General features: G+C 43.7%; 1 protein-coding gene across 3 annotated transcripts in view; it reads right to left on the bottom strand.

Annotated features, from left to right (window-relative positions):
* Positions 1–20,245, bottom strand: part of LOC138749415 (rap1 GTPase-activating protein 2-like) — a 291,433-nt gene that overhangs the window by 223,912 nt on the left and 47,276 nt on the right. For 2 of the 3 annotated variants that reach the window (XM_069910700.1, XM_069910702.1), the window contains exon 2: positions 18,001–18,101. In XM_069910700.1, coding sequence (XP_069766801.1) covers positions 18,001–18,044 — 44 coding nt within the window. In that variant the 5' untranslated portion in view covers positions 18,045–18,101. Of the gene's footprint in view, positions 1–18,000; positions 18,124–20,245 lie in introns of those variants that run through there. The other variant, XM_069910701.1, reaches the window with a different exon arrangement.

Here is a 20,245-nt window from a genome sequence, read left to right as displayed (position 1 = left end):
TGGGCACAATGTATTACATATTACACTGTGTTTAATTCAACAATAGTCACAGAGAGATACAGCACAGAAACGGACCCTCCAGCCTACAGAACCTGCACCAATAACAATGTTAGCCTTTGATATGGTTGAGTCTCCCCTTGAGGTCGGGCAAGAGGTTTAAATCACTCTTGTGCAACAAGAACCAGGGAAAGATTAGAGTGCTGCCTTACCATACCTTGGTCTATTGGTCTTGTTTTACTCAAAGTCTAAGATATAGAAGAGGTGAACAGGAGGCAGCAGGTCAACACAATAGGTATACAAAATTCCTGAGAGAAATAGACTGGGTGAACACAGAGAGTCTTTTGGCCAGAGTAAGGTAATCAGTAATCAGAGGACATAGATTGAAGGTGAGTGGGGAGAGATTTAACAGAAACCTGAGGGGGTAACAGTTTACACAGAGTCTGGAATGGGCTGCCAGAGGAGGTGGTTGAGGCAGGTACCATTGCAATATTTAAGAAAAGATTGGGCAAATAAATCAATAGAATGTGTTCAGAGCAGTGGTTTTCACACTTTTTCTTTCCACTCACATACCTCCTGAAGTAATCCCTATGCCATCAGTGCTCTGTGATTCGTAATTGCTTAAGATGGTATGTGAGTGGGAAGGGAAGGTTGAGAAACACTGGTCTAGACCCAATTGTTGCTGAAATATTTGGCCTGAGAAAAACTGTCATTGACTCATTTCCTTTGGAGTTATGAAACCGTGCACATAGCGAGTCAATCAGCTCTTCTGATCCAAGCCTTTTGCATGGTTCAAACATCAATTGCTCTCCCAATGTGCCTTCAATCTGAAACTCCCAATTTATATCACATCTCATTAAATCTCTTTCCTCCCCCAATACTGTTACCATCTGTCCATATCTGCCTCTATACCTCTCTCTCACTCCAACCATGTAACCTGGCATCTCTGTTCATAAGTAATAATATTGTTTTTAATGCTTGTGTATTTTGTCCCAGGTTTTAATCTGTTTCATTTTTGCACCATTCTGTTTCCAACTCTACCACACAAGAGAGTTTTCAGTCACATTTTTGTCTGAAGAACCTCATACATCTAAGTCAATAATACCACATTAGGGCGGGTGGTGCTGAGGATATGGAAAGGTTGCAGAGAGACTTGGATAGATTAGGATAATGGGCAAAGAAACTGGAGATGAAAAACAATATTGAAAAGTGTATGGTCATGCCCTTTGGTAGAAGAAATAGATGGACAGACTGTTATATAGATGGGGAGAAAATTCAAAATTCAGAAATGCAAAGGGTCTTGGGAGTCCTTGTGTTGGATACCCTAAAGGTTGAGACAGTGACGAAGGTGAAAGCAATGCTGGCATTCGTTTCAAGAGGAATAACATTTAAGAGCAGGGGTGTAATGTTGAGATAAAGTATTGGTGAGACCTCACTTGGAGTACTATGTACTGTTTTGGGCACCTTATTTGAGAAAAGACATGCTGGCGTTGGAGAGGGTTCAAAGAAGATTTACAAGAATAATACCAGGAATGGAAGGGTTAGCATATGAAGAACAGTTGTCGGCTCTTGGACTTATCTTGTTGGATAGCAGAAGGATGAGGGGGGACCTCATGCTGAAAGGCCTGGACAGAGCAGATAAAGCAAGAATGTTCCCCATTCGAGGACAAGAGGGCACAACTTCAGGAGAAAAAGAGATACAGAAAATGTTTTCATCAAAGGGTCATGAGTCTGTGGAACTAGTTCCTAGGCAGCTGTGGAAGTGAGGTCATTGGGTGTATATAAGGCAGAGATTGACAGATATGTGATTAGTCAGGGCATCAAGGGTTACGGGGAGAAAACCGGAGAGAGGGGCTAAGTGGGAGGATGGATCAGCTCGTGACTAGAATAACAGAGCAGACTTGATGGGCCATTGGGCTACTCATTCTACTCTTAGATCTGGTGAAGACTACTTCAAACATACAAAACCAAGAAGTGTAACATGTCATTAAAAATTCATTTTCTGCATTCGCACTTGGACTTCATCCCTGCTGATCTTGGTGCAGTCAGTGACGAACATGGTGAAAGCTTTCACCAGCACATTGTGACCATGGAAAAGCGGTATCAGGCCAATTAGAATCAATCAATGCTGGTCGACTATTGTTGGACCCTGACATGAGAGGCATCAGATGCTGAGTACAAACGAAAATCAGCAGCCAAACATTTTTACATCAGTTGAACTAATGCAGTGTGTCAGCTTCGTTATGCGATTAAAAATACTCAGTTCAATAAACGTTTATTTCATGTTTTGATAACTACCAACACAATACAGCAAATCTGAAATTATCTTTGTGTTCAGTTTGAAGTTGTCTATCATAATCCCCAATTTATATTCAGGAAGCAAATCTTTTGGGAAAAAAAAATTGTTGTCCAGCTTTCTTTGTAGGGAGAATCAGGGTTCACTTTTCCATTTTATGAGCCTTCACCAGAACGAGAAATAACTTGGAGAAAAAAAAGTTTTAAAATGCAGAGTTGAACTATCTGCTTTATTCCAGATTCCTGGAAGATGGGGAATATTGAAGCAGGAATGGAATCTAATTCCTGTCAATACTCTTCCTGACTCTGCTAAATAAAGTAAATTCAAATTATTTTACTCTCACCCTTCACTTCCATACAATCTTCTTCGGCTTGGCTTCGCGGACGAAGATTTATGGAGGGGGTAAATGTCCACGTCAGCTGCAGGCTCGTTTGTGGCTGACAAGTCCAATGCGGGACAGGCAGACACAGTTGCAGCGGTTGCAGGGGAAAATTGGTTGGTTGGGGTTGGGTGTTGGGTTTTTCCTCCTTTGCTTTTTGTCAGTGAGGTGGGCTCTGCGGTCTTCTTCAAAGGAGGTTGCTGCCCGCCGAACTGTGAGGCGCCAAGATGCACGGTTTGAGGCGATATCAGCCCACTGGCGGTGGTCAATGTGGCAGGCACCATTGTCTCCGCTCCATCCTCAACATTCACTGGAGCGCTTTCATCCCTAACGTCGTAGTACTCGAGATGGCAGAGGTCAACAGCATCGAGTCCACGCTGCTGAAGATCCAGCTGCGCTGGGTGGGTCACGTCTCCAGAATGGAGGACCATCGCCCATACAATCAGAATGGAGATAAACACCTTATCTTGCATCTCAAACAGTGCCGGCTAATGAATCTCCTGAAAGCAAATGAGATTCACAGGGGCAGAAATGGTTCTCCCAGTCCCATAAAAATGCAAATTAAGACATGGATTATCTCAAAGTGCAGGGCATGTGTAATTACTCCCTAATATCCATTTTATATTTTGAAAAGTGTTATTGTATGGCAAATGAGAATAGATGCTAATAATTTAGTATCTACTAATGGAAAGCATAACCAGGCATCCCTGATTTATTTAAGCAGTTGACATCATATATTTCAAAGATTCTAAAGCAGCATGTTGCATCATTTTCACCCCACAATATTTGTGAAATGATCATTCGATCCACTCTTCCTCATACCTTGTGCAGTCTATCCTCCCAGTTTGACTTTTATGCAAGCTTAATGGCAAAAAGAGTAACAGGGAACAGAAGAAAAAGTTGTCTTGCACCAAGTGTTTTGGTTCCAGATTGTTACTGAGGGAGTTGGAGGCCGGTTCAATCAAGACATTCAAAAAAGGAACTGGAACTATCCAAGTTGCAGGGGAAAGGACAGGGGTGGGACTGTCTGCCTTGCCCTGGGAGAGAGCCATGAGATTCAGAGTTCAGATTTATTGTCAGAGTACATACATGACAACCCTGTGATTCTTTATCCTGCAGGCAAGGCAAAAAGAAAACTACACAAGGTTCACATGTAAACAAATAAAGAACTGTAAACAGGTAACAAATGTAAACAAACGACTGTGCAATACAGAGGAAATTTCCAAAAAAAATCAAAGTGCAAAAGTAAAAGTCCTTAAATGAGTCCCTGATTATGTTCGTTGTTGAAGAGTGTGATTGTGGAGGGGTAGCAGCTGTTTCTGAACATGGTGGTGCAAGTCTTGTGCAGCCTATACCCCTTTCCTGATGGTAAACAGTAAGAACAGAGCATGTGCCGGGCAGTGGGGATCCTTGATGATTGCTGCTGCTCTCCGACGGCAGCGTTCCCTGTGGATGTTCTCAATGGTGGGGAGGGTTTTGCCCTGTGATGTCCTGGGCTTTGTCCATCACCTTTTGGAGGCCTTTGGTACCTACATACCAGACTGTGACGCAGCCGGTCAGGACACTTTCCACCACACCTCTGTAGAAATTTGCCAGGGTTTCTGGTGTTGTACCACTGTCACAAAGTGGTGAGAGGTTTCCGTCTCTGCTGCGTGCCATTCCAGCAACTTATGTTCTACAAAAGAAATTCCTGATCTGCCATAATAAAACGCCAGGACTCATCTTAGCTCTCTATTGCTGAACCAGAGTTCTTGATGACAGCACCAACCATCATGCCTCATGGGAATTCTAATCACGTTGGTCTCAGCCCAGCCCTTGAACCTTTGCACAAGGTCTCTAGTTTGACCTCTGATCCTAATCCCTGATTTCCATCACTTAACCATAACCATATAACCATTTACAGCACAGAAACAGGCCAGTTTGGCCATACTGGTCCATACCAAACATCATCTCCCACCTCGCCCCACTGATCTGCAATCAGACTGCTTTCAGCTGCCTGGGCTCTAAACTCTGATCTCCTCTGCCTAAACCTTTACCTCCTTAGGGCCCTCCTCAAAACCTACCATCCTGATCAACATTTTGATTAGCTGAAGAAAAAAAATGTTCATGGCCAACTTTTGTTTGATACATGCAAAATATAGTGGAATATTTAGTCATGTTATATAAATTTATGCTGCTATCTTAGTCTTTACTAGGCCATGACTTTTGCTGTAGAAATATTTATTTCCCACCCTCTCATTGCTCCATGGATGCAGAGTTGGGTGGAAAAGTGGCAGATGGAGTTCAATCCGGATAAGGGTGAGGTGATGCATTTCAGGTCAAACTAGAAGGCTGAGTACAGGGTTAATGGTCAGATACTTAACAGTGTGGAGGAAAAGAAGCTCAGATTTTCATCCTATCAGGCTGGATTTGTTGAATCTGTCCCAATTAAGTCTAAGGACTACAACATTTTGAACATCCCACTGTCAGACGGCAGGAAGTTTGCAAATCAGAGACATAATCAGGATTTTTAAATGCATTGAAGAAATATCTCTGCTAATTAATTGCAAATAAACTCAAAGCAGAAGCAGAACTGTTGAAATAATCATAGCACACAGATAACTCCTGGGACTCATGCTGATACAAAAGTCATAGAGGCTTTTCCAGCAGCACAAGACAAGTGCCTTCAAACCCAGCATGAGCAAAGAAGGTTTTTGACACATCTCGTGACTCATCTCCTCACATCCAGCATGCTCTTTTACACTCTAAAAGTAGAAACCCCTTAGGAAACCGGTATCCTGCTTTCAAGAAACAGATTGGGGAAAAGGCTGGTGCATTATATAAATGTGTCTTCAGTTAGAACAGAAGATCGTGCTCTTCATTATATCTGCCTCAAACACGATGCCCAAATTAAACTAGAATTCTGATGATGGCACATGAGATGCAGTATGCCCCTCTATTCTCTGCATATTCATGTGTCCATTAAGAAGTCTCTTAAATGCTATTAATACATCTGTTTCTACCACTACTCCTGGGAGAAGTTCCAAGCATCTACCAAAGTGGCCCCTCACATTTCCTTCAAACCTCACCTGAAACGTGTGTCCTCTAGAACACAAAATTTTATCCTGGAGAAGATGATTCTGACCGCCCACTCTAACAATACCTCTCACGATTAGGTAAGCTTCTATTGGTTCTCCCCTCAGCATCAGGCACTCCAAAGATAGAGAAAAAAATGTTGGTCCCACCTCTCCCCATAGCTCACATCCTCTAAACTCGTCAAAATCATGTTAAATCTCTTCCGTACCCTTTCCTAAGCCTCCACATTCTTCCTGTGATGAGGCGATCAAAAATGAACACGATCAAATGTCTTTAACATTTTTAAGGAATACTCATTCATTCCTTGCACATTTAATATTGATAGATAATTGTGATTTAGATGATCAATATTAGTATTTTTCTATAATTGATTTTAGTGTCATCTGTTTGTACAATAGCTATATCCAACACCACAGGTTGGAGAAAAGACTTGAAACTATGTGCACTTTTCAGAACCTGCAACAATCTGGGAATGGTCATGAAACAATCATACTATCCCCTCCACCATCAGACTTCTCAACAAAAAACTCAGAGACTCATTTAAGGACTCTTACTTTTGCACTTCATTGATTTTTTTTCTCTCTGTATTGCACAGTTTATTTGCATTTCTTTATTTGTTGAGTACATTTTTTGGCACTACCAATAAGTGGCAATTCTGCCTTGCCCCCAGGAAAAAGAATCTCAGGGCTATATGTGATGTCATGTATGTACTCTGAAATTACATCTGAATTCTGATGTCAGAAATGCAGCAGTTAACCAATTCATGCTCAACAAGATTCTACAAACAATATTGTAACAATGACCAGATAATCCATGGTTCAATGTACTTGAGTACCCCTTAGAAAACACTTCCCCAGTCTACACCCACCTGAGAGGGCAGAGGGAGTTAAACCTCTCATCCAAAATGGGGCAAATCTAACAATGCAGCACACTCTCGATCCTTGACTGGTGTGTTCGCTTAGACCACTTCTTTTTGTGGCTGAGATTCAGGAGTGCAAATTTGACTCTTAACCTTCTGAACCTGAAGAAGGGTGCCACCAGTGAGCTATGGCTAACACAACAGCAAGGTTTGGTGAATGTGAGACCACCGTATGCAAATCATTAATATATTTTAAGCAAAGCAGTGGCCCTGGGACATACCCCTGAGGAACTCCATTGTACACTTGCCTTCACTCCAAGAAACAACCTTATGCTACGTTGTTTCCTATTATATAGGCAATATTTTATCCACGTTGCTAGAGTCCTTCTGGTTCCATGGACTTCATTCTTACCGATAAAGTATTTTGTGATGCCGTCATTCAACAGCTCTAAGATGCCCACATGCACAAAATTAATCGCATTTTTACTCATTGCTCCCCCCACCTCTGTAACTTCAGCAAAAATCTCCACAGAGTTTGGTATACACAATTTGTCCTTGTCAAATCTATGTTGGCTTTGGGTAATCAACTCCCAATTCTCTAAACAGCTGATTATGGTTTCCCAACACTGAGATTAAACTGATAACTCTCTACTTAATAGATGTATCCAGCTACACTTTTTATGAACAAGGGTGTAATAATATTTTTTACATTTCTCCAGCACCTCCTATGAACCTTTAAAAGTTTGGAGGGTTGTGGTCAGGGCTTCTACTATTTCTTCCTTTAGTTCCTCCATATCCAAGGATGTATCACATCTGGACAGAAATTTAGCAGATCACACAGCATTCTTTATGTAGACATGATAAAGATAAATACCCAACGTTTTGGGCCCGAGTCCTTTATCAAGGTATGAGTAAAATGTAGGCAGATGCGTGAATAAAATGATGGGAGGGGGTGTAGGGGCAGGGGAGAAGCACAGGTACAGAGGCAAGAGATAATAGGTGGAAAAGAGAATGAGGGCTCTTTCCTCCACCCCTTTCCCTCTCCATTCAGAGCTATTCCCTCCTCCGCCTGTTTTCTCATGCCCTCCCTCCCTTATCCACCTCTTGCATGTGGGCCTATGCTCCTCCCACCATTTTATTCGGGCACCTGCCTACATTTTGCTCATAGCTTGATGAAGGCTCAGGCCAGAAACATTGGTTACATTTTATCTTTGCAATATAAAGTACGCTTTATTTGCTGAATTTCTCCAGCATTGTGTTTTTTTTTCTACAATCACTGTGTCTGCAGACTTTCATGTTTCACTCGTCTCTGGTCCTGGTACCCCTCCTACTACTTCCCCTCTGGACCAGGTACCCCTCCTAGTACTTCCCGTCTGGACCAGGTACCTTTCCTAGTACTTCCCCTCTGGACCAGGTACCTTTCCTAGTACTTCCTCTCTCGACCCAGGTACCCCTCCTAATACTTCCTCTCTGGACCCACTTACCCCTCCTAGTACTTTCTCTCTGGACCCAGGTACCCCCCCCCCCCCCCCCCAGTACTTCCTCTTTGACAATTTTAACCTATTGGCATGATGCAGGAGAACCAAATCTTCCAAGCCACTTCTCCCGTCATGTACAATAACTTTCTAAACGGGCTTCTTCAAACATTGTCAGGAGGTAGGGCTCCAGTGACACAGTGATGCTCCCTAGTTCTGAAACCTTTTACCCTTTTCAATTACTCACTGTCCTTGATGAGATTGGATCAGGTGGCCCTCACTAGTTAGTGCCAGACATCCACTTTCTCTCTGGTGGTCATAGTTTGCAATGGGCCTAATAGGTAGAATAGTTAAACCCATGTTCTACCCCAAATGTACAACAGTACTAACACTGACCTCCTTTATTTTTAATACGCAGGAGAAATGCACTCACAAAAAAACTAAAAGCCAGGGGGTTTTGATATATTTTGTTGAACTGGGCCACAGCGTAAAGCATCACAAAGCTGGTAACTTGGGCATTATTAGGAGTTATCTTGATGCTTCCTGATGAAGTAGCTGATAACAATGATAAAGGTGCAGGAAGGGAATGGAGCAGAAAAGTAGATCAGCTTGAACTGGTTGTTGTGAGACACCGACGTGAATAGGCCAAATGCGAAGTGTTCCAAATCGCAATCAGATACTTGAAAGCAGCCATTCTCAACAGGGCCCGTACTGCCTCATCTGTGGGCGGCATCACATTTACAAGGGGCCAAGGACCGAAATAACAAAATAGCTTCTATGTTTTTCTTTTCCAAGGTCGTCCGAGGCTCTAATATCTATCTCACTGATTAGAACACTGGTCTTGTAAACCAGGAGTCACAAGTTTGATCCTTGCTAGGGCCTCATTTCTGTGAGCGGCCCTGGACAAAGTGGCTTCCTTACGGTGGACAAAGTTAAAGAATTTCATGTATGTTACATTCTAAAACTAGTATTATGCGACAATAATGGAACCTTTACCTTTAAGAAAGAAGTACGGAAGAAACCAACTAAACTTGACTGCTTCACAGGGAAGGTGCCCCATAAAATTTGAGTAGGGTCCTAAGGAGGCTATAGTCAAAAGAATGTTGAGAATAATTGCTCTAAATTCTACTTGAAGAACGTAAGGAATCCAACACATTCTCCCAATCCTTGACAAAGAATCTGCAGCATGGCACATTGAGGTGATATTATCTTAGAGACTTGCTAGTAGAATTAATGGACCCCTGGTCTCTAACCCCAAGAAGTATGATTCAAGAATGCTCCTACCCTACTAGTCAGTTGGGAAAAGCAGGAGGAAGGACCAGGTCTCCATAATTTCCCTCTCATCTGTTTCTCATAGATTTCCAAAGTATCCCAGAATCCAGTGCTCCCACCTAGTTTATCTACAGAGGAGGACTACAAGTGCTACTTTCCATGAATTGTCCATAAACGGCTGAGCTGAACATCAAGTTCTACATGTGTGCAGCTTCACCAAGAGTGTCTGCCTCCTATCTGCAGCCCAACTTTTCAGGTCATTCAGCAGCTTCCTCTTTGTACTGGATAGCGTGTATACGTGTCACAGTGACAGCACAAATCTCACTTCAACAGTCCAAATCCCACCGTGACAGTAAAAACCCCACTGTGCAATTAAACATGCAGGTCAATTGGTCAGCACAGACTAGATGGGCCAAAGGGCTTGCTTCTGTGCTGTAGTGTTCTATGTCCAAAAAAGGGGCCCTGAATGGAATCCAAGGGGAAGATCCTCCCTTGTCTGCTGGCTCGTCAAGATAATAGGACACGGAGAAGGCCTTAAAGGTCTTCAAACCTGCTCAGCCATTCAACGTGATTATGGATGATCTATGCTGGCCTCAACTCCTTTTCTGGGCCAGTTCCCTCTATCCTCCAATTCCTCAGTCTTCCAAACATTTATCTCTCACCCACCACCCTACCTGCCGCTAATGATCTGCCCACCACTATCCAGAAGTTCCAAAGACTCACTACCCTCTGAGAGAAGAAATTTCTCTTCATCTCATTTTTAAATGACTGGATGCTGATCTTGGAGCTGTGCCCCTTTTGTTTATTCCTTGGTTTACTCCAAGCCTGGCTCTTCACTTTATGGTGGAAAACAGAGCAGAGAAGCAACCTGGAATCATCACCATTTTGCAATTCGCGACCAGCAGCAAGAATTCTGCTGCCTCTCAACTCATCCTCTCAGAAGAAATGTTAGCAGTGAAGAACATCTTTCTTTAATGTTTGGCATTAGTCTTGTTAACATTGGCTATTAACCCACCGATTTGACATGTAAACCCATCTGGTCCACCAATGCAATACAACCCCACTTTCCTTTTTAACTGGTTTACTCACATCTTTCTGGGAAGGGTATTTACTCTCCTTGCCTTGGCAGCTCCACTTCGACGAAAGGCCAAAAGAATTGTAGTTGGTTCTTATCTGCTTCCTCAGTTCAGGAGCAATTAAAACACTGACAATATTCAACAAGTTAAGCAGCATTTGTGAAGAGAGAAACACGATGTTCCAGCAATTGACCTGAAATATTGATTCTCTTTCTCTCCCCACCAGTGCTGCGTGACCGGTTGAGGGTTCCTAGCATCTTCTCTTTGCTTATGCAGGTCAGCATTGGTTGACCACTATTGGAGTCACTGCCCTTACACCTTGTTCCAGTCAAACATGCAAACTCTCCAGCGAATGTGTTTGGAAATGCAGGAAGTCAGCTCTGTGGCGATGAAATCCATGGGACATTACAGTCACTCGTCAAGAAGTTCAGAATTTCAGAATCAGAATCTATTGTCACGAACAAGTCATGAAATTGTGTTTTGTGGCAAAATTATAGTCAAAACATTCATATTATAACCATCTTACTTTAAAAATAAAATAATAAGAATAGTGCATGAAAAGTAAGGCAGGGTCTTTGGTTCATTGATTGGTTCACTGATGGCAGAGGGGAAGAAGCTGTCCTTGTGCCATTGAGAGCTTGTCTTTAGGCTCCTGTACCTTTTCTCTGCCGGTAGTAGAATGAAGAAGGAATGGCCTGGGTGGTGGGGGTCTTTGAGGATAGAGGCTGCTTTTTTAAGACACTGTTTCATGTAGATGGCTTTGATGGAGTGAAGTCTGGTGCCTGTGTTGTTGCACAGGCTGAGTTAACAACCCTCTGGAGTTTATTCTTGTCCTGAGAGTTGGTGCCTCCATACCAGGCAGAGATGCAGCCAGCCAGAATGCTTTTCACTGTATACCTGCAGAAGTTTACAAGAGACTTCAGTGACATACCGAACCTCCTCAGACATGTCACATAGTATAGCCACTGGTGAGCCTTCTTTGTGATTACATCAACGTGGAGGCTCCAGGCCAGATCCTCGGCGATGTTGACACTCAGGGATTTGAAGTTCTTGACCCTCTCCGCTATTGAGCCCTCGATGAGGACTGGGTCGTGTTCCCCTGACTGCCTCCTGAAGTCCACAATCATCTGCATGGTTTTGCTGACATTGAGTGCAAGCTTACACCATTCCATGAGCTGATCTATCTCCCTCCTGTACGCTTCCTTATTGTCGTTTGTGATTCTGCCGACAACTGTGGTGCCATCAGCAAACTTGTAGATGGCATTGGAACTGTGTCTGGCCACATAGTCGTGGGTGCATAACAATTAGAGCAGTGGGCTAAGAATGCATCCTTGGGTGCGCCTGTGTTGATGATCAGTGAGGAGGAAACGTTGGTTCCAATTTGTACTGTCTGCTCTTCCAATGGGAAAGTCAAGGATCCAGTGGCCGAGTGGGGTACAGAGCCCTTGATTTTGTAACTTCTTGACCAGCACTGAGGGAATAATGGTATTGAAGGGTGAGTTGTAGTTGATGAAGACACCGATTAAATTGTAGCGTGTCGAATGACCCAAAGACTTGTTGACTCAAACCAAGGCTTTTATTAACAAAAGACTGGAGTGCATTACATCGAGGTCGACCAGTCCAGACTGACCTGGGTCTGGTTTGGAGCAGCCCTTTATGACCTGCCAGTAGGCGTGGCTACAGCACTCAGCCAATCATTACTACTATATGTAAATATATAAAATTTATAGATTGGTGATAGTATCCCATACTATCACAGGCACATTTCAGAAGACTTGATGACAGGGAGCTCAGGGATTGTATGAAGAGGCTTCTTGGAATGCATCCAAATTGATTTAGCAAGGAAACGGAACAAGTATAATGCTATAGGTTACCCCTAACAGCTGCTTCCCCTCCACCATCAGACTCCTCAACAACAAACTCAATCAGAGACTCCTTTAAGGGCTCCTTCTTTCCACATTATTCATTACTGAATATTTATTTTCTACATTGCACAGTCTGCACTGTCTTCTTGTTTACATTCCTCTCTTTTGTATAAGTAAATTTTCTTGAGTACAATTTTTTTTGCACTAGTAGAAATTCTGCCAGGCGCACAGGAAAAAGAATCTCAGAATTGTATATTGTTATGTCTGTTCGCTGACAATAAATCTGAACTTTGATAGGTTAGTTCAGCTGAGTACTACCAATGATGGGCATAAATGATCAAACTACCATCTTTGGCAGTTACGTGTTATTTGGTTGGTAGTTCTTTACAAATTTGGAACATGACAAGTGCTCTCTATGTTGTTGATGAGTTGTTGAAGTGTCAGGCTGTCTATGTCCTCTTGCACTGTTAATAACAAGGCCCCATCCTACCTTCCATCTCAGAAGGTTGTAGTTTGTCCAGATTGAATTCAACAAATTCAAGTCAGTTGCTGTCTCTGTACCAAAATTGGCCAGTTCTGTTGCAGGTTATCCCCCTGCAATATTAGCCCAACATTTCCTTCTTCCACGAACACCAGACTTGAAAGGCCTGTTATTGTCACTTTCTTGGTTCCTGGGATGACGGTGGCGGTCATGAACCTTGCGGGAACGACGGACTGCTACAGTATGGCATTGAAGATGTCCGTGAAGACCTCCGTCAATTGGTCTGTGCAGTCCTTCAGTTCCCAACCAAGCATCTTGTCTGGTCTCACCAACTTGCGTGGGTTCACCTTGGATAGAGTTCTCTTCACCTCGGCCGTGGGTATGCAGGGGGCCTGTTCATCAGGGGGACACGGAGTTTTATTCGTCGTCATCCTGTTCTTCTCATCACACCGTACATAGAAGATGTTCAGTCTGTCCGGTAGGGAGGTGTCATTATCCTTACTGGCAAGGTTGTGTAAGATGGTGTAATTAAAAAGGCTGGATTGGTAGGCATGCAACCTGGCAAAGAGTGGAGGAAGTACTGTATAGTGTATACTAGGTCGAGTGAAAGGTTGTTCTTACCACTTCAGAATTTATTGTCACGAACAAGTCCTGAAATTCGGTGTTTTGCAGTAGCGTCAAAGAGCAAACATTGATGCTGCCACAAAACACTGAATTTTATGACTTGTTTGTGACAATAAATTCTGATTCTGAAGTGGTGAGAACAACCTTTCACCTCTACAGTAGTTTGAATCGTAGAGAAACATTCCAACGTGTTTCAGTTTCAGAAGGAAGAAATAACGAGAAGGGTGGCTCAACATTTTGTCAAAGAGTTGAATTTTCTTGTTGGTTTTAAATGAGGGAGGGGGAGTGAAGGAACCCTAAAATATGGGCAAAGGGAACAAAAGGTAAGGCCGCCAGTTTAAAGAAGCCCAGACTTAAAGGAAAGAATGTTCTTTCTGTTATAACACCCAGGAGTTCACTATATCACAGAGAGAAGAAAAAAAATCAGGCTATTGAGCAATATCATGTCCATTCTGGTTCCTCTTTTACTTTCTTTCATTACTCGAGGCTTTTTTTTTAAACACATCAAAAACAAAAATGTTCTGAAAGATTTACTGGTACTCTACCACAAAGGGTGTGTGCAGCTTTCAGTCAAAGGAGGGGTCCCATTTCCTGATAGCAATCCTTTAAGATCACCAGCAGTTAACTGATGTTGCAGAAATGTGACTGCTCAATACTGCAGCTCTGTTGTGACCCAGTTCAAATGAACAAGTGAAGTGGTTGGTGCAACACCTTCGATGCTGGCAAAGTATTCACATCGGCATAGACTGCCACAGATGCTCTTGTCTTGAAATGAGAAAAAAGATTGGTAAACACGAATTTTAAAAAAAATCATTTTCAAGATGTTAAAAAGTGACTAAAACCCATAGAACATCCAGGCCATTTGGCCCATCTAATCTGTGCCAAACTACTATTCTGCCTAGTCCCATTGACCTGCATCCAGACCTTAGGCTTCCATAGTAATTTTAAAATATTTATTATTGCAAATTTTTAATTCTCTCTGTATTGCACAGTTTGTTTCCTTTTGTTATCTGTTTAGAGCTCTCTGTTTGTAACCATGTTTACGCTGCATACCTTATTTTTTGCACTACCAATTAGGAAAAAGAATCTCAGGGTTATATGTGATGCCATGAATGTACTCTGACAACAAATCTGAAATATTTCTATTAACAGTCATACAGCCTGTCTAAGAGTAACTTAAATGTTGTTATAGTACCTGCCTCCACCACCACCCCAGGCAATGTATTCCTAGCACCCTCTACTCTCTGTGAAAATTTCCTGAAATTGTCTTGACAAATACCCATTGTTCTGCAGCTCAGCAGCTTGCCACAGAGTCCATTGATTTTAAAAAAGTTATCACAATGAATCCCTGAAGTGCCATTCTCTCCAGGGCATCTTTCCATCCTGTTCAATCTAGCTCAAGACAGGGTATCCCAACCCAGATCAAAACATGAGGTAAGGGTTGGAGCAAGTCAGCGGCTCTCCATCGACTCCAGGACTTGTTCTTGCACTATAATTTATTTATTTTGTAAGATGGTTTGCACTCTGACCTTGCTGCAAAATAACACATTCCGTGACATGTTCTTGACCATAAATTCTGAATCTAATTCTTTCTCACCCCGTTAATACATTACAACAAAGACCAGAAAGCATTCTCCTCTGCCCGGACAATATGGTAGTAACGCTTCAAACAACACAACTAAATAATTGTCTGGTCACTGGGGGCTGCACTTTGCGTCAAGCATTGATGGCGCTTTAAACGGTAACTGCAAAGCTCAGAACATTTGAGATTGCAGAAGGGGCTGTATAAATGCAAGTTCTTTCTATTCCTGTCATGAACCCATTACTGATGTCAGTTGTTGCAGATAAATGACGAGAAGCCCTCATCCAAAGAGAGCCCAGACCACACCAGAAACGCAGCAATTCTCACCGTGGCTTTCTTTAGTGTTTCCACCCCCCCCACAAAATGTAGTCCACACTCTCAAGCAACAATGATGTAAGCATGCTGACCCTCTGTGTTCAGCAGTACACTATTATTTTTTATCATCAGCCATGTAACTGCATTACATGCTCATAAAAGTGGTGCGCAGGATACCGGTGATCTGAGTGGAGTAATAGTCTTGAGCAACCATTCCCAATCCTTTTTTTTTTGGCTATGCCCCCCCCCACCCCCAGGACTCTGCTCAAAGTTTATGGAACACCCCCCCCGCCCCACCTCCACTTCCCTGTGAAGCAGTCAAGCTTTGGTTTATTTTGTGCTCCCCTACCAACTACATAACAGGAATATGAGAAATATTTCTGTTACATGAGGTGAAAAGAAATCTTAAACGTGATACAGTTTGGAGGAGAGAAGTAAGGAAGAAACCAAATCTTGACTGCTTCACAGGGAAGGGGGCGCATAAACTTTGAGCAGAGTCTTGAGGAGGGGCGGGGGGGTGGGGCATTGTGAATAGCTGGTTTACAGTGTCACAATGTAGTCTGAAAGGCAGCAGCAATGTGCAAGTTATTTTGCTGGCCATTCCAAGGGGCACGGCTTTATCATGTCAATAAAACTGAATGTAAAGCCTTTCTTAACACCTGTACAGTGCCAGTTATAACCATCCAAGGATAGTCAAACTGCTTAAGTGGACTTGGTAATAAAGATGCATATCAACATTGAGACACTTCTATTCCTGTGGTGCCAGTATGGTAAAGCAATGTTCGTCGTCACTGTTGGAATAAATGAAGCCAACCTGCATAGACCATGCTCCCCCAAACAATACATGATGGCCTTGACGCAGCAAAGACAATTAAACAAGTAACATGTTAAATAAGGTGATAAATTTGACAACAAAATACATTTTCCCCACCGTAACCCAACAAGAATCCTACCAGTGGTCTGGGTGGGTGAGGGCTTCTCATTTATCTCTGACCTCAGTGTTAACAGCACTCCTAGCTTATGGTCTTCTAATTCATAATAGGTGGACCGCAATAAGTAAAGGAATATTTAAGGTGGTCTGAAACACGAAAGTTTGCAGATGTTGTGATTGCAGTAAAAACACACAAGTGCTGGTGGAACTCAACAGGTCTCGCAGCATCCATAGGAGATAGAGATCCATTTCTGGCATTTCGGGCCTGAGTCCTTCTTCAAGGTACAAGCCAGTGGGCGCTCTGTGGCTAGTAAGGTATTATTTAAGGTGGTATACAGAATGGAGGACCATCGCCTTCCCAAGATCGTGTTATATGGCGAGCTCTCCACTGGCCATCGTGTCAGAGGTGCACCAAAGAAGAGGTACAAGGACTGCCTAAAGAAATCTCTTGGTGCCTGCCACATTGACCACCGCCAGTGGGCAGATCTCGCCTCAAACCGTGCATCTTGGCGCCTCACAGTTCGGCGGGCAGCAACCTCCTTTGAAGAAGACCGCAGAGCCCACCTCACTGACAAAAGACAAAGGAGGAAAAACCCAACACCCAACCCCAACCCACCAATTTTCCCCTGCAACCGTGTCTGCCTGTCCCGCATCGGACTTGTCAGCCACAAACGAGCCTGCAGCTGACGTGGACTTTTACCCCTCCATAAATCTTCGTCCGCGAAGCCAAGCCAAAGAAAGAAGATACGAGTGGGAAGAAAAAGGTTGAGAACTATTGATATCAACCAAGAGCAGGCAGGCATCTTGATTAAAGACTGGGAGAGAAAGGGGAATGAATGGGAGTGGGTCACAAGGTGTGAAATGCATATAATGAGAAAAGGTGAGATTTGATTTTTGGCTCTGTGAAAGGAGACTGAGGGAAAGGGGGAGAGAGAGAGAGAGAGAGAACTGGAGGAAAGGAGGAGTCGGGAGGATCTGAATGGAAACTAGAGTAGTTGATATCAATGCCATCCAGTTGGAGGGTGCTCAGGAGGAAGACGAGTGTTCCGCCAATGAAAAGGGGCCATCCATGACAAAGAAGGTCCCCAGGATGTTGGAAGGGAATCTGATGATGTCAATGCACTTTGTTGTGGAAGGCTGTCATGGCCTGGAAATTCTTGTGCAGTGACACAAAGGGTAACTGGGAAACCAAGGGTCTTGGGTCCCATTTGACCCATGTCTGGCATTTGCTTTGGAAGGTAGAGGTCGATTGATACCTTCCAGAGAGCAAGAAAGGAAGCAGCAATTCCCTCTGGACTTCTTCCACTGCAGGGACTTGGGCGGGAACCACGGGGTGGGGAGGGGGATTCAAAGTGGTGAGCCCCCAGCTGAGATAATTTCCAGAGAAAAGTTGGCCATCACAAGACCCCAACACTGGATGGGCCAGTGGAGTAAAACATCTGTTACTAATGTATTGCAACCCATGACAAGTTGCCCTGCCTGGCTTCTGTCAGAGAGGTGGGCGCCACTGAACTGTGACTCGAGAGGGTCCACGCCGTGCAAGCACAGGACAAGCAGTTTCACACTCAACCTGCACTCAATCGGGCCAGGCAGCGCAACAGCCCCGGAGCTGGTTTCTTTCCGATCCCAATATAAAGTGGTGAGCGGGCAACGCTAGGAAACATCCTTTGGGGCCACGATCGTTGGACGTGGTTCGGTTCCAATAACTTTTTTTTTGTGTTGCAATTTTGCAACAAATCGCCCCTGTTTTGTTTTTAAAACAAAGCCACTCACCAGCCAAATCCCCCGAAAGAAACGCTGCGTTTTCTTCGAAACATGTTTGCTGGCGTCTTGTCACCTGCGGTGGCTTCTCTGTCAAGCCGGAGACTGTCGAGCTGTGTGTGTACAGTATATGAAGTTGTCAGGCTGGAGATCCACTTCCTGGGTGGTTTTACCTTTTGCATAGATCGCGCAACCATGTCAAGGACTGGGACTGTGGGCCATTATAATTGGGGCGGGGGGCGGAAACAGCTGAGTGCATTGCTAAACCACCCTCCTTTATTATTTGCAATTTCAAACAACTTTATCCACTATTAGGTACTTCTTTGGTCTGCTTTTGGAAGTGAATACTTTGCTGCAATAGATAGAACATTGGAAATAAATGACTGCTCAGCTCATTTCGAGTTTGCTTTTTGCACAATTGCACATCTCCTTTGATCTGAAACGTGGCCAGATGCTTTATTTCTGCTGATGGGATGCTTCTTCATTCATTCGGGGTACTTTTGCAGGTATGCATGAGGAGGTTGTTGCCTGACATGTGCTGTTCTTTCAGATTGATGGGCAAAGAACATACATGACATCACATACAACCCGGCGATTCCTTCGCCCTGCAGAGGCGCACCAGACTTACCGCTTCTTGGTGGTGCCAGAAAATGAACTGTGCATAGCATAAACGTGCAAACAAATAAACGAACCGTGAACAGATAACGAATGCAAAGCAACGGACTGCGACACAGAGAGAACAAAAGAAAATCAATGAAGTGCACAAGTCAGAGACCTTAAATGATTGCGTTTCACGTTGAGGCGTCTAGTGGTGGAGGGGGAGCAGCTGTTCCTGAACCTGGTGGTGCAAGCCTTGTGGTACCTAGACCTCTTTCCTGATGGCAGCGGCGTGAACAGAGTGTGCGCTGGGTAGTATGGATCTTTGATGAGTGCTGCTGCTCTCTGATGGCAGTGTTTCTTGTCGACGTACACAATAGTGGGGAGAGTTTTGCTTGTGATGACCTGGGTTGTGTCCGATACCTATTGGAGGGCTTTATGCTTGGGGGGGGAGGGTGTTACAGTGACTGATCAATCGTTATTTGAAATTTATAAACTGATTGAAATTTGCAGTTTTGCTCCATATTCAGCATTGTTACATTTGGGCGGCAGCACGGTTGGCATAGCGGTCAGCGCAAAGCCTTTACAGCGCCAGTAATCGGGGCAGGGGTTTGAATCCCATGCTGTCTGTAAGGAGTTTGTATGTTCTCCCCATATCTGTGTGGGTTTTACCCGCGGTCTCCAGTTGCTTCCCACTGTTCAAAAAGTACCAGAGGTGTAGGTTATTTGGGTGCAATTGGGCGACATGAACTCGTGGGCCGCAATGGCCTGTTACTATGCTGTCCGTCTAAATGAAATTTCAAATTTCAAAATTAGTTTTGTTTGGAAGTCGCGGGTAGATTTCTGATAAGATTGGAAGTTGTGTTGGTCAAGCTGGGGTCAAATGGCAGCAGCAGGTGGATTCAAGGTTTAAGATGCCTGTATTTTTATTTACATCACGGTAGCACCCAATTCCGCTCATTTAAATCCATGGAGCCCAATTACATTAATCTACAAGCCTGTATGTTTTGAAGGGTGAGGGGAATCCAGAGCACCCGGAGGATACCCACACAGACACAGGGAAAATGTAAAAAAACTCCCTGCAGACAGGATTTGAGCCCCGTATGTTGGTGCACAAGTAACCAAAAAGTACACATACCATATATATGTGTGAAATAGTTGAATTTGTGGACCAATTTTTAGGGTAAAATTTAGGGGTCAACTATTACACGTATACTACTTTTAGCTGCAGTTAAAACACCTGCAATGTTTGAGGCATCAGGAGCTTGGATGGGCGGCCAGGACTGGGTGGTAATTCCGTGTTCGGAGCTTTGGGAGCTCAGATGGGCCTTGGTGAGAGTCTGTGGTCGGGGCTTCAGGAGCTCGGATGGGCCTAGGCAAGAGTCCACGGTCACAGGCAGTTCTTTGTCATACAATGTGCAGCTTGTACGATTCCTGTCACAGCCAATGTAGTTCTACGAACCGCACATTCTATGTCAAAGAGCCACATGTGGCTCACAAGCCACTGTTCGGCCACCCCTGGTTTAAAGGCCAAACTCAGGCAAATGGGATTAGCTCAAATAAGAGAGCTTGGTTGACATGGACAAGCTGAATGAATGTGCCAGCTTCCATGCCATGTAACTCTCTGAATCATTACAGTTTTTATTTTAGATAAAACAGG

This window comes from Narcine bancroftii, chromosome 14, assembly GCF_036971445.1.
Source record: "Narcine bancroftii isolate sNarBan1 chromosome 14, sNarBan1.hap1, whole genome shotgun sequence".
In the NCBI taxonomy this organism is placed as follows: Eukaryota; Metazoa; Chordata; class Chondrichthyes; order Torpediniformes; family Narcinidae; genus Narcine; species Narcine bancroftii.
This window is presented reverse-complemented; position numbering and strand designations above follow the sequence as displayed.